The 17,594-nt window shown below is 42.5% G+C and overlaps 1 protein-coding gene across 3 annotated transcripts in view; it reads left to right on the top strand.

Moving 5' to 3' along the window:
- LONRF3 (LON peptidase N-terminal domain and ring finger 3) overlaps positions 1-13,231 on the top strand; it is a 43,921-nt gene extending 30,690 nt beyond the window's left edge. For all 3 annotated transcript variants that reach the window (XM_017511258.2, XM_017511256.2, XM_017511257.2), the window contains 6 exons: positions 1,763-1,877; positions 4,434-4,555; positions 7,456-7,614; positions 8,647-8,809; positions 9,816-9,965; positions 12,843-13,231. In XM_017511258.2, the coding sequence (XP_017366747.1) occupies positions 1,763-1,877; positions 4,434-4,555; positions 7,456-7,614; positions 8,647-8,809; positions 9,816-9,965; positions 12,843-12,998 (865 nt within the window). In that variant the 3' untranslated portion in view covers positions 12,999-13,231. The remainder of the gene's footprint in view (positions 1-1,762; positions 1,878-4,433; positions 4,556-7,455; positions 7,615-8,646; positions 8,810-9,815; positions 9,966-12,842) is intronic.
- The last annotated feature ends 4,363 nt before the right edge of the window (positions 13,232-17,594 follow it).

Below are 17,594 nucleotides of genomic sequence, written 5' to 3'. Positions count from 1 at the left end.
TGATGCAAAATTGACATATAATAAATGGAACAGACTTAAAGTGTACAATTTGATAAGTTCTGACATATGTACACATTTATGAAACCATCGCCACAATCAAGATAGGAAACATACCCATCACTCCTGAATGTTTCCTCTTGCCCCTTTTTAAGCCCTCCTTCCTGGGTAGCTGGGACTACAGGCGCACCCCACCTCGCCCCGCTAATTTTTGTATTTTTAGTAGAGACGGGGTTTCACCGTGTTGGCCAGGATGGTCTCGATCTCTTGACCTCGTGATCCCCCCGCGTCGGCCTCCCAAAGTGCTAGGATTACAGGCGGGAGCCACCGCGCCCGGCCAATAAGGCTTTTTAAAGGTAAATCTCCCCAAGTGAGTCTAATGCATAGCAATAGTTGAGAATTACTGTTGTCGGGCGGGCGCGGTGGCTCAAGCCTGTAATCCCAGTATTTTGGGAGACCGACGCGGGCGGATCACGAGGTCAGGAGATCGAGACCATCCTGGCTAACACGGTGAAACCCCCTCTCTCCAAAAAAAAAATTTAAAAAGAGAATTATTGTTGTAATAGAATAGGGACATGACTGGAAGTGGAAGTTGGATAGACTTTCATCTGTCAACAGTTGGCTGTGCACATTTAGGCAAGTGACTTCAACCCCTGTGGACCTCAGGTTCATTCTAGTTAGTGGGTTCAATTTCTTCTCGAGTACTTTTCAACTGACGTGTTGATTCTTCTGCTCAGCCTGGCAGTGCTGGCCAGGCTGCTGGTGCACCTCCTGGCCACACGAGGGAGCCTTGCAGCTGGCAGCCTCTGACTTGCCACTGAACACTCTCGTGAGGTCAAAATAGGCTGGTCAGGCAGGGGTCTTTCCCTTCTTCCTGTGCTCCTCCTCTTGGTGAGTGCAAGCCCTACTCGTCAATGGTCATCTTCAGCTACCCTCACTCACTGATCTCGCTGCAGGTGAGCCTTTTTTTTAAAGCAAAGCAAATCCATGAATCTCTGAAGGCACAGAACAGCTTTATAAAAGGATTCCCAAATTGCTTTGAAAACATCCTGCTCTCTCGAAGCAATTAAAATAGTACGGAATTGAAGTGTATGTATGTATACATATGTATGTACACATTTGTATGTATGTATATATGGGTGTATATGCATCAATATAGATCCATATCTAGTCTATTTCAGTAAGCACACCAACAATACTATTCTCCTGCCTCTATAAAAATTAAACAATTTTGAGATCCTTCAGGCATTAACATTGCTTTTATGAAAAGAGGAAGCAAGCTTAGCAAACAAAGTTTTTTTCCATGGTAATAGGATATAAAGTGCTTAAATGGGTAAATGTGTAAGAGAGACAGAGAGAGAGAGTGAGAGTGAGTGTGTGTGTATCTGTGTGTTTACATATACTCAAATGAACAGATTGGCTAAATATTTTCAGAATGGAATTCATTCAGACACTCTGTGCATTAATCTCTATTTTTCTTAGACCAGACAGGGCAAAAAATCTGAATTTCCCAGAAGAGATAGACTAGAATCGATGTTACAAAATGATCTACCTATGCCCTAAACATTAATAAATGTATTATTATAATCCAGTTCCAAAATGAAAGGCAAGTGTTTATCTGAAGTACAACAACAGTGATTTTTGAAAAAGAAATCCTCCCCCACCCTAAAATATTCTAAATAATGTTTTAAAACCTTAGCTTTGAGTCACTCTTTTATTTTTGGTCTTATTGCAGTTTTCTTCCATTTTGATTCCTAAATTTCAGATTATTTTATGAGCCAGTCACAACACCTTGTGGGCATACTTTTTGCTTAAAATGCCTGGAAAGATGCCTAGATCACAACGCAAAGTGTCCACTGTGCAAAGATGGTCTTTCACAGGTAAATCAATATTTCTTGTTTGGTTTAAATCAGTATTTCTTTCTTGTTTGGTTTAGCTTGTTTGAAACTGGGCACTAAGACAGTGTTCAATTGGACCCCAAGCCACTGCACTGTGTAGGGCACGTTACTCCCTCGAACCATCTATTTCTCCATAGTTTTGTTTTGTTTTTTGAGACAGAGAGTCTCGCCCTTTCACCCAGGCTGAAGGCTGAAGTGCAGTGGTGCGATCTCAGCTCACCGCAACCTCCGCCTCCTGGGTTCAAGCAATTCTCCTGTCTCAGTCTCCTGAGTAGCTGGGATTACAGGCATACGTCTCCATGCCCGGCTAGTTTTTGCATTTTTAGTAGAGATGGGTTTTCACCATATTGGTCAGGCTGGTTTCAAACTCCTGACCTCAGGTGATCTACCTGCCTCAGCCTCCCAAAGTGCTGGGATTGCAGGCCTGAGCCACCGTGCCAGGCCTATGTCTCCTGTCTTATAGCCACTGTCCCCTTCTCCATAAAGTCCTTTAGGAAAATGAGGCAACTTGTAGCTTTTTATGCAGTGTAAGTATGGAAATTAATTTGGGTTGGAAACAAAAGTATTAAATAGGTGATATACGTAGATCCTGTTTCTAATCTCACTGTGGCACCTGATACACTATAATCTTGAGTAAATCTTTTGTCCCCTCCAGGATTGGACTAGATCAGCCCTGATGTTCCCTTATCATCAATTTTTATTCTGTGGCTTGAAGATAACAGCTCCCAAGGCCCCAGAAGAACCTCACAGAACTTCATTGTTATCCAGCCCCTCCGGAGTCACTGTATCTGGAAGCCCTAGAGCTGTTGCAGTAAGCCTGTTTAGCAGATAGCAGCCCTCTAGGGCTTCCAGATTCTCTAAAACTAATCACACAGACTCCCATCTTTGTTTTTCAAGTGAACTGGAAGGATTTCCTATAGAAAAAGACCTGAGAATCCATCTTGTTTTCCCTCCCTCAGGGATTTGTGTGCCACATTTTACAATTGGTGTTAATGTTCCTTTACCCCTATCATCCCTGAGGGGACATTGGAGATGCAAGGCCATCTCTAGGTGACTACACGTCCAGAAAAGTCACATGTTGAGCTTTACTATCACCCCAGTATTTAAATTAAGGGAATGGAGTGAAATGATCATCACTGATAGCCCTGAGGGTATGCATTGGGATTGGGAAGTAGGGTCAATGTCATACCTTTCCCTAGATAAAGGAGTAGTATTTGCTGTCCTGATTGCAGGTGAGAGGTCCATGGTCCTTGTACTTAAATAATACATTTATGTTGTTGTAGGACTGGAAAATTCAGGTTAAGCGGAAAGAAGAAAAATCTGCCCATATGCTCAGTACCTAGAGAAAACCACTGTTAGTTAACATTTTAGTATGTGCCTTTTCTGGCCTTTTGTTTTAAAATCAGCAGAGGAGTCACCTGCTTTTTGGACTGGCTACCTCCTCAGTCACTGCTTATCCCCCAAAACTGGGACTGGGAAATGCAGTTGATTCTCCCATAGCCAGGGAATGGCACTGGCAGATAAGGCATCCTGGAGACAGATGCTACAGGGTCTCAGACTCGGGGGCTAGAAGATATTCTCATCTATCTCTGTGTATTCACATAGGGTCACACTTGCACCATTTTACATAGAATTAAGTATTCCAATCATGTTCACTGCAGAATAGACACAGCCCATACTAAGAAAGGAACATTGTCCAAAGCCAACAGTTTTATACTCAGGCGCTCCCCCTGCTGGGTCTGTAGGGGTAATTTCCATAGCGAGCAGTTCTCTGCAGATGTTTTAACTTGTTTGATTCACATCGTTAAATACCCACTACTTAAGCATCCCTGGGCATGCATTTGGCAGGGGTGTTTGGGAGGACAGTAACGGTGACAATTGAGCCTGAGTCCAGTTCTTGAAGTCATGACTTTTAATCTCAGTGATACCTAGATGGTATATTAGAAAGGCAGATAGACAAATGAAATCACCAATATTTAGCTGTTTGTGTTTTTATAAACTAAAATTAAAAGAGAAAAAATAATATAGACTTGACAGTATTCAGAAGCCAAGCATTGGGTTAGGCTGAGAGTGGGGCAGGGCAGGAAAGGATCAGTGATTGAAAGTTGCTGTTTAGTTCCCTGAAATTTTTGGCCACTAACTTTGAGCATATCCCAGATGGAGACCACTTCTGTGAGCTTGTAAACACGATAATAAAAAAATGGAAAGTGAAGAATCCCCCTCTGCCCCACTTTTTGGACAAGAACATGATCTTGATTTCAGTGTTAAAACTGAAAATTGATTTCAGTGATAAAAACTTCAATGCAGGTTTTACCCCCTTGTTAAAATACTTTTTTCTAATTGTAAAGATAATGAATTGTATGTTTTTTTAAAAATGAAACTCCAACATCCAGAAAATACATATTATTATGATGGTGTCAGCTGCTAATTCGTGGGTTCAGATTACTCCAATATGTGAGTCATTTAACTAGTATATTTATTGCATCACAAGTATTTTATTGATGACTGCATATTATCTAATTGCCTTCCCCCATATAGTGCTTGGCATCAAGAAAATACAGCAAAAATGTAATAATGGAGGAGCTAATAGCTAAATTCCTTCCAGAAGAACTGAAGGAACGAAGGAAGCTTTATGAAGAGGAAATGGAAGAACTTTCTAAGTATGTATAGGCATATTTCTGTTTTGTTTCATTCATAGATGCTCATGAGAGCTGAATGTGCACATTTCTTCCAAGCTTCCCACTTAGTGATATCATGCTAGTTGCTTGATAATTGGCCATGGTAAGAGTACACCATAGAAATTGGCAAGTGCTACAAACCAAGGCTTCCCCTGCACCCAGAGAGCCAGTTCTTAAACATGTCAGCATACTCCTGAAGAAGCATAAGCGAAACCAGAGGATACGCCCTGGCCCCAGTAACAGGATATTGTTGGCAAGAGTAAATTGGAGTAGCTTAATCAGGGGAACTTAACAAAATGTCTAAAAGATTGTTTTCAGATATATAAGGAGTCGCTATGAGGTTGAGAACTTTGGTGTCAACCAGAACCAGGCTTAAGACCCAGTTCTACCTAAAAGTGAGTCTACTTCATGACCAGTCTACTTTAGGCAGGTCACTTAACCTTTTTGGGCCTTAATTTCCTTATCTGTAGCTTGACAATAATTTTAGTTCTTACCTCATGGACTTCTTTTTTTTTTTTTTTTTTTTTTTGAGATGGCATCTCACTCTGTCACCTAGGCTGGAGTGCAGTGGTGTGATCCTGGCTCACTGCAACCTCTGCCTCCCAGGTTCAAGCCATTCTCCTGCTTCGGCCATCCAAGTAGCTGAGATTACAGGCATGTATCACCATGCCTAGCTAGTTTTTTTAGTTTTTAATAGAGACAGGGTTTCACCATGTTGGCCAGGCTGGTCTTGAACTCCGGACCTCAAGTGATACCCACCTGGGCCTCCCAAAGTGCTGAGATTACAGGCGTGAGCCACCGTGCCTAGCCACCTAATGGACTTATGAAGATCAAATGAACTTGTGCATAATAAGCGCTTAATTAATGGTAAAAGTACTGATACTTGTTAAGTGCTTTCTCTGCCATGTACAGGTAATGTGAAAGGTGAACGGGAGGGGCAGAGGCGTCAGTGAGGTTCTCAGTGCCCTGCCTGGCTGCAAGAACAGCTCCCTTAGCAGAAAAAGGCAGGAGGCAGTCACTAATTTCTATCTCTCTTGCTTTTGCCCTCCCCTCTCCCCATCCCCAGTAGAATCCTAACAGCATTCCAGACAGGTTCGTGACAGCAAAAAATGGTTCTGATTTCATGCCCATTGTGTAGAGAACATTCATAAACTCTGCCAGTGGCTTGTTTGAATGCACTCCTCACTTTGAATAATGTTTTTCTCAGAAACTAGAAATCTGTTTTTCTCATTAATTTACATTGGAACTACTCAGGGCATCTTTATCTTTATTTCTGATCTGTAAATTAGCATTGAGCCTCTCAAAGCCTCATCTCAAATCTCATTTAAGGTCTTAACAAATACTGAGGGCTGGGCATCGTGGCTCATGCCTGTAATCTCAGCACTTTTGGAGGCAGAGGTGGGCGGATCACGAGGTTTGGAGTTTGAGACCAGCCTGACCAACATGGAGAAACCCCGTCTCTTCTAAAAATACAAAATTAGCCGGATGTAGTGGCACATACCTGTAATCTTAGCTACTCGGGAGGCTAAGGCAAAAGAATTGCTTGAACCCGGGAGACGGAGGTTGCAGTGAGCCGAGATTGCACCGTTGCACTCCAGCCTCGGCAAAAAGAGTGAAACTCCATCTAAAAAAAACACCAAATCCTGAGATGTATTAGGGCTTTCTATGTAAATGAATCCTAAACTTAATCCTCTTGAGATTTGGGCAGGTGGTCTCATATCTCTTGATAGGTTTAGGTTCAGATGTTCCTGTGTTAGATTTACTAGACATATAAGAAAACAACTATCCCAGAGGAGCTGGCTCTGTTTTGGTTCCCCAACGGGTTGTATATGTAAATCTCTGTGGGTACTTATTGAAAGGCAGGGCTGGGTGCAGTGGCTCATGCCTGTAATCCTGGCACTTTGAGAGGCCGAGGCAGGTGGATTGCTTGAGGTCAGGAGTTGAGGACCAGCCTGGCCAATATGGTGAAACCCCATCTCTACTAAAAATACGAAAATTAGCCAGGTGTGGTGGCATACACTTGTAATCCAAGCTACTCAGGAGGCTGAGGCAAGAGAATCGCTTGAATTTGGGAGGTGGAGGTTGCAGTGAGCCAAGATAGTGCCACTGCACTCCAGCCTGGGCGATAGAGTGACATGTGAAACTCCATCTCAAAAACAAACAAACAAGCAAAAAACAAAACAAAAAGAAAAGAATGGCAGACTCCTGGGTCCCAATTACAGAGCTAACACATCAGTATCTCTGGTAACGAACGTGGTGTCTAAGTTCTCTTGATTTAAGACCCCCTGGTAATTCTGATGCAAGAAGCATTTGAGCATCACTGGGCTGGATTACTCTTGTCTATCTCTTGGTCCTTCCCCCTATCAGCTGGGCCTCCTTTGCAGATTCTTTGGGGGGCCTGGCAAATTTGAGATGCCCTAGGGACCTTACAGAGAATTTCCCACCATCCCTCTGGATTGCTGAGTCTACTTCTATCATCAGCAACCTTCCCTATGCAGCCTGCAAAACTCCTAAAGAGATTGTTTTGAGTAGAGAGCATGAAAGAAAGAAAACATATGAGGTATAGCTATCACCCACAATATTAAGATACTAGAGAACTTCTTCAGCCAAATTAAAATATGTAGAATGCCAATTTTAATTTCTTAGACCTTAGGCTAACCTCTGCATCAGCTAATGGGACTCAGCCCACACTGTCAATTGCATTTCAATATTTTGCTATTAGCCGTCAAAACTTGGTGTCTCTTTGGCAAGTGACAGTGTCAAAAAAACAAACTTGGTGTCTCTTTGCCTTCCCCCAGGGGTATCATATGCTAACATTTGACCAACATTTTTGTGTTCTGTCCGATTGCTTTGAGATTCCTGTCATTTGCTCTTTCTGACAGCCTTAATAAGAATGTACCTATTTTCGTGTGTACGATGGCCTATCCCACCGTTCCTTGTCCCCTGCACATCTTTGAGCCTTGTTACCGCCTGATGATTCGTAGATGCATTGAGACGGGCACGAGACAGTTTGGCATGTGCCTTGGAGATCCTGTCAGAGGGTGAGTGGGGAGCCATGTGAGCAAAGGGAGGTGGGGTAATGAGGGATTTCTGTTTTACTTTGGGGTACTCCCAGGAGATGGGGAGGCCTAGCTCATGAGGTCTAGCCAACTGAAGAATATGAGCATTTGTAAGGATCAGGGTCCCTTTGGTGGTTAGTTGGGTTAGGGTTAGGGAAAAAAAATTAATATTTGGTTAAACAAGTGATATATATTATAAAACTTGTTTTGTAAGAGTGTGGGCCGTGGAGTCAAACTGCCTGCATTCATATTATAGTTGCAGCCTTGGAACAAGTTTGAGTTTGAGCAAGTTATTTAACCTTTCTGTATCACAGTTTCCTTATCTGTAAAGTGAGTATAATAATACCTACCTCATTGGGTTTGCTGGGAAGATTGGTGAGTTAATAATGTACATAAAACGCTGAGCACAGTTCCTGGCTTCCTTAGTCTGTTTTGTGCTACTATAACAGAATGCCACAGACAAATAATTTATGAACAAGTGAAATTTATTTCTCATGGTTCTGGAGGCTGGGAAGTCCAAGATCAAGGTGCTAGCATCTGGCAAGGGCCTTCTTCCTTTATCATAACATAGTGGAAGGGCATAGCAGAAGGGCAATGGGGGGGGGATCAAACTTGCCCTTTTATATTGATAACAACCCTACTGTACTTCCACCATATCAGCATTAATTCATTCATGAGGGTAGAGGCCTAATCACCTCTTAAATGTCCTACCTCTTAATATTGCTACAATGCCATTAAATTTCAAAGTGGGTTGTAGAGGAGACAAACATTAAATTATAGCACTGGCACGTAGTATGTGCTCAATAAATGGTAGCAGTTATAAAATACATTACGATTTTTTTTTTTCACACAGGCACTGCCTGTTTTGTAATTGAAGCTGTAAATCCAGGGACAGGAAAATAGGCAGAAGTCCCTTGAGCCCACAGCATGGGGTTACAGAAATGGCTGGGGGCCAGGCCAGGGAAACAGAACTCATCAAGGATCTATTCTCTCGACTCCATTCTCAATAAACAGGTTTGCAGAATATGGCTGCATCCTAGAGATCAGAAATGTTCAATTCTTTGCCGATGGCCGCTCAGTGGTTGACAGCATAGGCAAGAGGCGCTTCAGGGTGCTGCATCAGAGCCAGCGGGATGGCTACAACACAGCCGACATTGAATACATTGAAGACCAAAAGGTGAGGGTGGCCACTGCCAAGAATCCCAAAGCCAGGCTAGCCTCGTAACTTGATACACAAAGATAGTCGGGAAAGGATTTCTCAGAACCCTTGTGGGCCTTGGGATTTCACACTAAATTGCTGCAGCAACATTGAATGCTGCTGGATTGCTGTCCAGTTGCACAATGGCAGTGACAGCATCTATTGTCCTGACTCTGCTTAGCTGCCGAGTCTCATTCATGCATAAGAAATGCTATCCTAGACCAACCCCGGGGCCCATTCAGCCTGAGAGTTAAGTCTCTGCCAAAGATACCAAGGAATAGATCCACAGTGGGATCTATACATATATATTTTGTCTATCGATTTATGTATATTTTAAACTTTTTTCTTTTGAGATAATTACAGATCCACACATGGGTTTGTGTTTAAAAATATATAACCTGGCTAGGAGCCCTTCCCAATAATCCATTATCCCATAAGGCAGAAAAGATGACACATCTAGTTAATCCTTGGTTTTCTGAGCAAATGAGTGGAAGAAGAGGTAAATAATCCTGTGTTCATTTATATTTACATTTGTTATATAGTAGATTAACAAATATCTGATGACTGAGTAAACGTGTTTGACCAAGATAGTTACATGCTGAAACTGACACACTCCTGTGTCTCTTCCAGCAAGAAATGGGAAAACAGATGTAAAAATGAAAAGGGCAAAGGCATGGACCAGCATAACCTGGTTTAACCACATACCTCCACTCAGGCCAGTTTGAATGTCTGGTTTTCTGCATGTTTTGCTGTTTCAGCTAATCCCCAGCTGAACCTTTCTCCTTCCTCCATGCTCAGCAGTATCTATACACTGTGCAGCACTTGACTAAGGGGCATTTCACATCAAGCACAGGAGAAAGCTGGATGGGTGAGCCTTCCCATCAGGAGGCAGGATGGATGCTCAAAGCGAGTCAGGTGTCAAAAGTGACTCCAGGGAGTGATGGAGAGTGTACAGAATGTTTCACTTCCACTTTGATACTTTCAGGTTCAGGGAGAGGCTTGTGCTGAGCTCATGGGATTACATAACTGTGTCTATGAGCAAGCGTCATCGTGGTTTCATTCGCTCAAATCATCCCTAAAGAATCGGATACTCAATCACTTTGGTCCCATGCCGGAGAAAGATGCTGATCCCCAGGTATAGAAAAATGTCATTTTTAAATGGGTTGCCACACCAGAAGAGAGTGTGTAGTATTTGTGATTAAATGGGTATGTGGTTACCATTCAGCACATCGAATGCAGGGAGGAAGATGGATTAAATTTGGTGGTGTTTGGCTGCACAGTGTGTCATGAGTAAGACCAAAAAGATCCCAAGTTAGAATTGGGGTAACTAAAGTAAAGCAGTAGGAGCTTGGATCCAACGCAGGTTTTGAGAGCTAAGTAAGATAACGGAATGGGAACACAGATCCCACCAACAGAAGAACCTTCCATGGGAGTCCAGATTCACACCATGGTAATGTTAGGGTGACAACATACGTGCAAAGGCCAGGAATTAAGAGAAGGGTGTCCTGGGGGCCGAGACCAAAGGCTGCTGCTTTCAGGGAACTTCATAACCCTCTCCCTCATTGCTTTGGGAACAAAGATAGGGCCAGCTACCCTTATAAGATTACAACTGCAAGACCACAGAAACTTTTTATGCCCTGCTCTATTTATGCTTAGCCCTGCAAGCCTACACCCTTGCTCTTGTCTTCACCAGGGCTGAACAGCTCCTGAGAAAACTGACCCTATCATTAAATTTACTTGTTGGTTGAGTTATACTAGAAGTAGTTTGTTAGTTTCTACTGATCAATATTCTTCCTGGGGGATAGGCCCATTTGCAAGATCAAGCTGCAGATCAGAAGCTCTCCAGGTGAGTGGAGATGGTTAAGTTTCACCAAGCTTTGCTTGCCTGGCATAAATCAGGTAATACTTTCTTTCTAGGACAAGGCTGGAGGTATCCTAACCACATGTTTCCTCACCACCATCTCTTCCTATGCTCTGAGCTGGCTCTCCTGTATCAACACTTCCAGAACTTCCATGATTCTTTACTTATGCTCATCCCCAACTCTGTCACAAAAGAAAAATCAAAATATACATATTCTGACCTGCTTACCTTGTCAATGACCTAGGGTATGACCTTGGGAAGATCTCATTTCTTTTTTCAACTTTGTCCCTGACATGAAGCAGGTACTAAAGCCCCCTCTTCCTTTTGCATTCTGAGACTCTAAGACACCAGTCTGCTCCCTAATGAACTGCAATGTCTCGCTTTCTTCAGACCACAAAGGTGGCTCCTTTCCTCCCTGCAAAGGCATCATGAGTTTTCAAGGGAGAAAGGCCAGTTAGTGCTTCCTGTGACCCAGCTCCTGGCTCTGGGCCATGGTGAGTCAGGACTGCAGCATATACCTCTGAGCAAGCTCACGATCAAGCTTAATGTTCCCCTTCATTTTCCGGGAAGCATTCTCCCCTAGTCAGGCAAAAGATAGAGATCAGCAATGATAACAGGGGAAAACACAGATGCTACAGTGTGATTCATAAAGGCTAATGACATAGAAAGTTGAAATCTTGGGTTTCACTTCCTTTCTTCTTAGTTCTGTTATTATGTTGCTTTGGCAGCAGCAGCACCAACAAGAAAGAAAAACCCAAACCCATCCCAGTTTGTGCCAGCCAATGATGCATCCCCAGTGGTCCCACAGATAAGAATCTTCTGTCAGGAGGTTTCTTAGAAACTGCCACAAATGTTAACACCAGCTGAAATATCTCTGTTGATGATCCTGGGAAAGAAAGGTCAGAGCATCAGTCTAATATTCAGAACTGATCATAGGAGGGAGAGCATGTTGCCAACTTCAGAGAGGGAAAAACAGAATGCAAATGGAGCTAGAGGCACAAAGAAACAAAGAAGGCAGTGAGATTTGGTGAAGTTCAGAGGAACCAGTTTGGAGCCAAGTAATTTTAGGTATAGGCACTTTGATCAGAATGGTTCTCTACAGTCCCATAACCAACCTTCTGAAAGTTATGGGCAGAAAGCTTGTTTTAGGCTTAGTAGAAAGTAAGTTCCCAATGTCTAAAACATGTGCCAGGGAAGCTGCTTACGAACAGAATTTTGGGGAAGGATTTATGTGGAATGGGAAAGCTCTTTATTAAATAAAATCTAGGGACAGAATGTATTTCTGATGTGAATGTTTTCTAATTGGAATTTTTGCAAAGTGGGTTGTAATTCTTTGGAAATGTAAATCATAGCCTTTGGTTTTAGGGGAGAAGATAGCAGTGGCCCTGTATAGTGACATGATATATCTGGACTATTGCTTCAGCCACAGCAAGGAAATGAGGGGACTTAAAAGGCATACAAAGGCCAAGGGGTCATGGGAATTGAAGGCCTGCATGTTAAATGCATCAGTCCAAAGGACCTCAGCAGAATCTTAGAAGTGGAAGAGACTACATAGTGGATACCAGCTAGTAAAAATTGGCTAGGAGGCATAGGGTATCTGTTAGGGTATTGGTTGGTTTGCCTTAACAAGAACCAAAAATGACTGGAGCTTAAACAAGATGGAGGGGCTAAGTCCTGGGCAGCTAGGTCAGCTCTATTCCATGAGAGCATTCAGGGACCCAGGCTCCTTCATCACAAAGCTCTAACATCCTTAGAATGTCACCGTCATCTTCTTGATTGAGGAAGGCTGATCCTCACCATGTCCATGTTCTAGCTACAGGAAAGGTAGAGAAAGAAGGCAGCAGAGGGCATATGCTGCTTTCTCAGAGCATGACCAGGAGGTTACACATGTCACTTCCCTTTACATCTTATTAGCCAAAACTTTGTCTCATGGCCTCACCTAGCTGTAAGGGAAACTGAGAAATTTAGTCTTTTTTTCTGGGTGGCTCTATGCCCTGCTAAAATAAGGGGGAAAATAGATATAAGGGGCAATTAGCAATCTGCCACACGGAAGTCGTTCTACCTGGGGTCTTTACCTTGAGCATTTAGAAACCTGCAGACTGATGTTCTTGGATGGGGATAGGATGATGCCATTGTGTTTCTCTGTTGCAGATGAACCCGAATGGCCCAGCCTGGTGCTGGTGGACATTAGCAGTTCTTCCTTTGGAAAGCCGAGCTCAGCTCCCTTTCCTAGCAATGACATCCTTAAAGGACAGACTGAATGGTATTCGACGAGTCCTGGCCTTCATGTCCCGAAACCAAAACTAGTGAGTGGATTACCGAAGAGGACCTCCCACCTTCCCCACTGCCACTGAGGGGAGTCTTCTTGTAAATATATCTAATTGCAATAAAATCAGAAGAGGGTGTCAAACAGAGGCATCAGCCTGCTGTTGATCACAGAGAAAAACTGAGTAGAAAGACCAAAAGAATGTGACCTATTTGAAACTTTCTGTCTTAAGATGCTTCTTGACATGCTGCATAACTGCATAAACAGCATCTGATTTTAACATTAAAATTTCCAAAAGTTTAAAGGGGTTTTGCTTTAGTATTCCTTCTTCCATAGATCAATGACTGCGTGGTTGAAATGTGAAAACAAAGATACTAATAATGTTGCTGTATAATTTCACTTACTTGAGGTCTCATTCCAAGTGGTTCAGGTTTGTAGAGCATTGTGTAAAATAATGTTCATACTTCTTTCTGTTTTAATAATTTATTTTTGCACTACTGTATTCTTTTTTTCTACATGTGTGTTTGTAACTATTTAAAAGTCCATTGCTTTATTTATTGATGTGGTTTACCGTGTACCTAGGGGGAAGTAACAATACTAGAAGTGTGCAGTTTTTGCTTTAATCTTTTTTTTTACTACATTGACACTAGTTCTTAGACCATTTCCATATCTATCCAAGTGGATGCTTACAAGAAGTTGAGAATGATGCTAAGATCATCTATCTTCAGAGTCCACCTTTTTTTGTTTGAACTAAACAGTATAAAATACTTAAGGGATTTGGCCTAGATTATGGTATATGCCAAGGTAAGGTAAAATATTTCATTTTCTGTGTGTAATACAGAACAAAGCTGAAAAAATTATTTTTATTATAGCCATTTGTTCCAGCAGTCTAACTGTATCTAATTTCTCCCCAGCGCAGTTAGGAATGGGATTTTAGGCAGGATTATAATTAACTCTTCAAAGGAAATGGTGTTCAGTTTGGCACATCACAGCCATGCCCAACTCGCCTTCATACCACACCTCTCCTCAGGGTTCTGAGGATCAAGACCTGGGCAGAAACACTTGATGAAGGATTTTTTCTTATTAAAAATGTAAATAAGCCAGATAGAATAGAACCCTTTAATAATATTTTTAAAGAAACCAGATGGCTGGGCATGGTGGCTCACGTCTCTAATCCCAGCACTTTGGGAGGCTGAGGTGGGTGGATCACTTGAGGTCAGGAGTTCGAGACCAGCCTGACCAACATGGTGAAACCCCGTCTCTACTAAAAATACAAAATTAGCCAAGTGTGGTGGCGTGCGCCTGTAATCCCAGCGACTCGGGAGGCTGAGGCAGGAGAATCGCTTGAACCCGGGAGATGGAGGTTGCAGTGAGCCGAGATTGCACCATTGCACTCCAGCCTGGACAACAATTATTTTATCTAAGTACTGCCTTGCTCCTAGTTGCATGGGTGAAATATTTCAGTGTAGCAGGAGAATACAGGGTGGGGAGTAAGAGTAAGCCCTTATTTAGCTTGCTTAGTGCTAGTTTGAGTCCTTCAGTGGCAGGACAGCCTGCAAGGTACCACGAGTACAGGAGTATTATATTGGCAGAGTGAAACAATTAGAGCAGGGAGGAAATGAATTGTTCTCTTTGTATCTTCATGCAAATTATACCATGTGATTTTGGACAGTGAATGATTTTTGCATCATTCACTCACAACTCATTGCTCTGTTAAGGTGAGAGGGTAATGATTACTTCTCTCATCACCAACTGTAGCTAGAAACAGGAAAGGGAGAATGACATGATCCAGGCAACATAAAAAAGATTCATGTAAGCAGAAACCAGATGATCTTTTCTGCACTCACTTAACGGACATTATATTGCCAGAAAATTGTGTTTTTCAGATTTGATGTTTGGAGCTAGTCTGGGCAGGTGAACAATGGAAATAGATGGAAGTATAGGCATGATTTCTGCCCAAGCAAACTCTACAAGGCTCAAGGAACAGAAAAGACTCCCCCTTCTACCTGGTTCCCAGACCAGGTGGTCATAACACAATCCTAATAGAGTAGTTTCTTGGTATCTAGTGTAAATGCAACAGAGAAAAGGGCTGAATGCTTCTTTACTTGTTAGATATGTTACTTCTGGCAATTGATTTAACCTTTGTCAAGCCCCAGTTTTCTAATCTATGAAATGATAGTGATAGTTCTGCATATAGGGTTGTGGCAAAAGTTAAATGAGATAATGTATAAATCAATTAGCACAGTGTCTCACACCTAGAATGCATTCAAGAAATAATAGCTACTATTAGATTAGTCGTAGTTATAGAATATCATCAAAAGCCTACATTTGTATAAAACACTGCCTTTACACACAGTATCCACTTGAAACCCCTTTAAAGTTAGTTGGGGGATCCATGCCACTGATTTTTTGACCCATAATTTGGTGATTTACAGATAATTATTTTGGGAGTTAAATCTGTTTGTGAACATGAAATAACTGGAGAACAAATAAAGGTCAGAGATAGGGATCAATCCTATACCAGAAAATTTTTTCCCACTTCAGTAAGGGCTAAAAAGCTTGTAGGTCTAGGATTTCTTTCCTTCCTTCCTTCCTTCCTTCCTTCCTTCCCTCCCTCCCTCCCTCCCTGTCTCCCTTCCTTCCTCCCTCCCTCCCTCCCTCCCTTCCTTCCTTCCTTCCTTTTGTTCTTTTCTTTTCTTTTCTTTTTTCTTTTCTTTCTCTCATGCTGTCACCCAGGCTGGAGTGCAGTGGCGTGATCTCAGCTCACCGCAACCTTCGCCTCCCAGCAACCTTCGCCTCCCAGGTTCAAGTGATTCTCCTGCCTCAGCCTCCCGAGTAGCTAGGATTACAGGCATGCACCACCATACCTGGCTAATTTTTGTAATTTTAATAGAGATGGGGTTTCACCATGTTGCCCAGGCTGGTCTCGAACTCCTGACCTCAGATGATCCACCCACCTGGGCTTTCTGAAGCACTGGGATTATAGGCGTGGGCATGAGCCACCACGCCCAGCCTAGGATTTCTGATAGAATGGAAGCCTTAAGTTCTAGCTCCATTAGAATCACCAGCTTATCACTCCTGTTCCCCAAAATGTATTGAGAACCTTACCCATGCCAGATGATTAGAGTTTACAATTTGTGACATCTGTGCTTAGTTGATGGTATTTCTTTATGTTGCCCAAAGTAACACATTCAACAAAAATGTACTGAGATCCCCATATACCAGGTACTGAGCCAGGTGATCTCTCTCACATATCTGAACTCATTAAATCATTCTCCTGTCAACATCATGAGAGCAGTTATTATCCCCATATTATGGATGAGAAAACTGAGTCTCCACTGTTAAATACTTTGTCTAGTTGCAAGGCAGGATGCAAGGCTAAGCTTTGGTTTTCTTTGGGATGTAACTTAACAAGGTAATCAATTGGTCTTGACCATTTTTACACTGGGAAATTGGTTTTGCTGTGTAGCTTGGGAATGAAGGGTATATAGAAGAAAGACATAAAGCTAAGTTTAGGCCAGAAAAATAAGACTTCCCCAACATAGATAGTGCCACTTACTTGGTTATTCTGTCTATCATGACTGACCCAGTCTTTGCCTACTAGGTTATTTTTGGTTAATTTTTGTATGTCTATACGTGTGTGTGTGTGTGTGTGTGTGTGTGTGTGTGTGTACACACACATATATATATATGCTACGTAGCAAGCAGACATCATGCCTTTCTGCTTTGTACTGTACTACTGCTGCTAGCAAATAACCAGCAAAATGTAGAAAATGAAAAACAAACCAATTTTCTGTGGACAACTTGGAAAAAAGAGTGCCTGCCCCTGACTTAGTGGGGCAGAGAATGACTATTTTTAAAGTTTGCCTTTTCTGAAGGCCAACTGCTTCTAGCCCAGTGCTGCCTCGGCAGCGAGGGGCAAGCCAAGTCATTGCACATGTGGCACTTCCAGCTCTACCCGTGGAGCTGGCCCGGGCTCAGATAATCCCCTGTGACTGGCCATTGGAGCGGCGGAGCTCCTGAGGCTGGTTCACAGCACCCAGAGGTCTCTTACTGTCAATAGATTGCATACTGTTGACAGACTGCAATGCATTGGGGAGGACTGTGTTCCCCACACCAACTCCATTTCCAAGATGGGAGTTTTATTCAGGGACTCATTCCTTGAGTTCCCAACATGTTGACTTCGCATCCATTTCTGCTCCTCGAGGCAGAATCATAGCAGTGGTATGTGACAAAGATGCAAATGGAGGGCAGCCTAAACAATGGATAAGGGGAGATTTTCAGCCCATTCTTGGGGCTGAGGAATGAGGTTTTGATTTATGATAGAAGACCGTTCTAAAAAGTGGCAGCATGGGCTTCAATTTGTGCCCCTTCTGAGTACAAAGAGAAGGATGGAAAAGGAGCCACATAAAATGTACACATTCAATTCATCTTAGAATGACAGCTCTCACCTTGCTACACTGTACAACTATTTAATAATCTGAGTTACGCACATCCAGAGGTGAAATGAAGAAATTTTCACTTACAAATGTGTATTTCCAAACATGCTGAGTTAACCTCCAGAGAGAAGTGCCTGTAATCTCTGTTCCTGGTGTCACTTTAAAGCTTTTGCTTCATGACTCTGTAGCTGTTGTTTA

This window comes from Cebus imitator, unplaced genomic scaffold (assembly GCF_001604975.1).
Source record: "Cebus imitator isolate Cc_AM_T3 unplaced genomic scaffold, Cebus_imitator-1.0 Scaffold445, whole genome shotgun sequence".
NCBI lineage: Eukaryota > Metazoa > Chordata > Mammalia > Primates > Cebidae > Cebus > Cebus imitator.
Note: the sequence above shows the minus strand (reverse complement) of the source record. Positions and strands in the feature narration are given on the sequence as shown.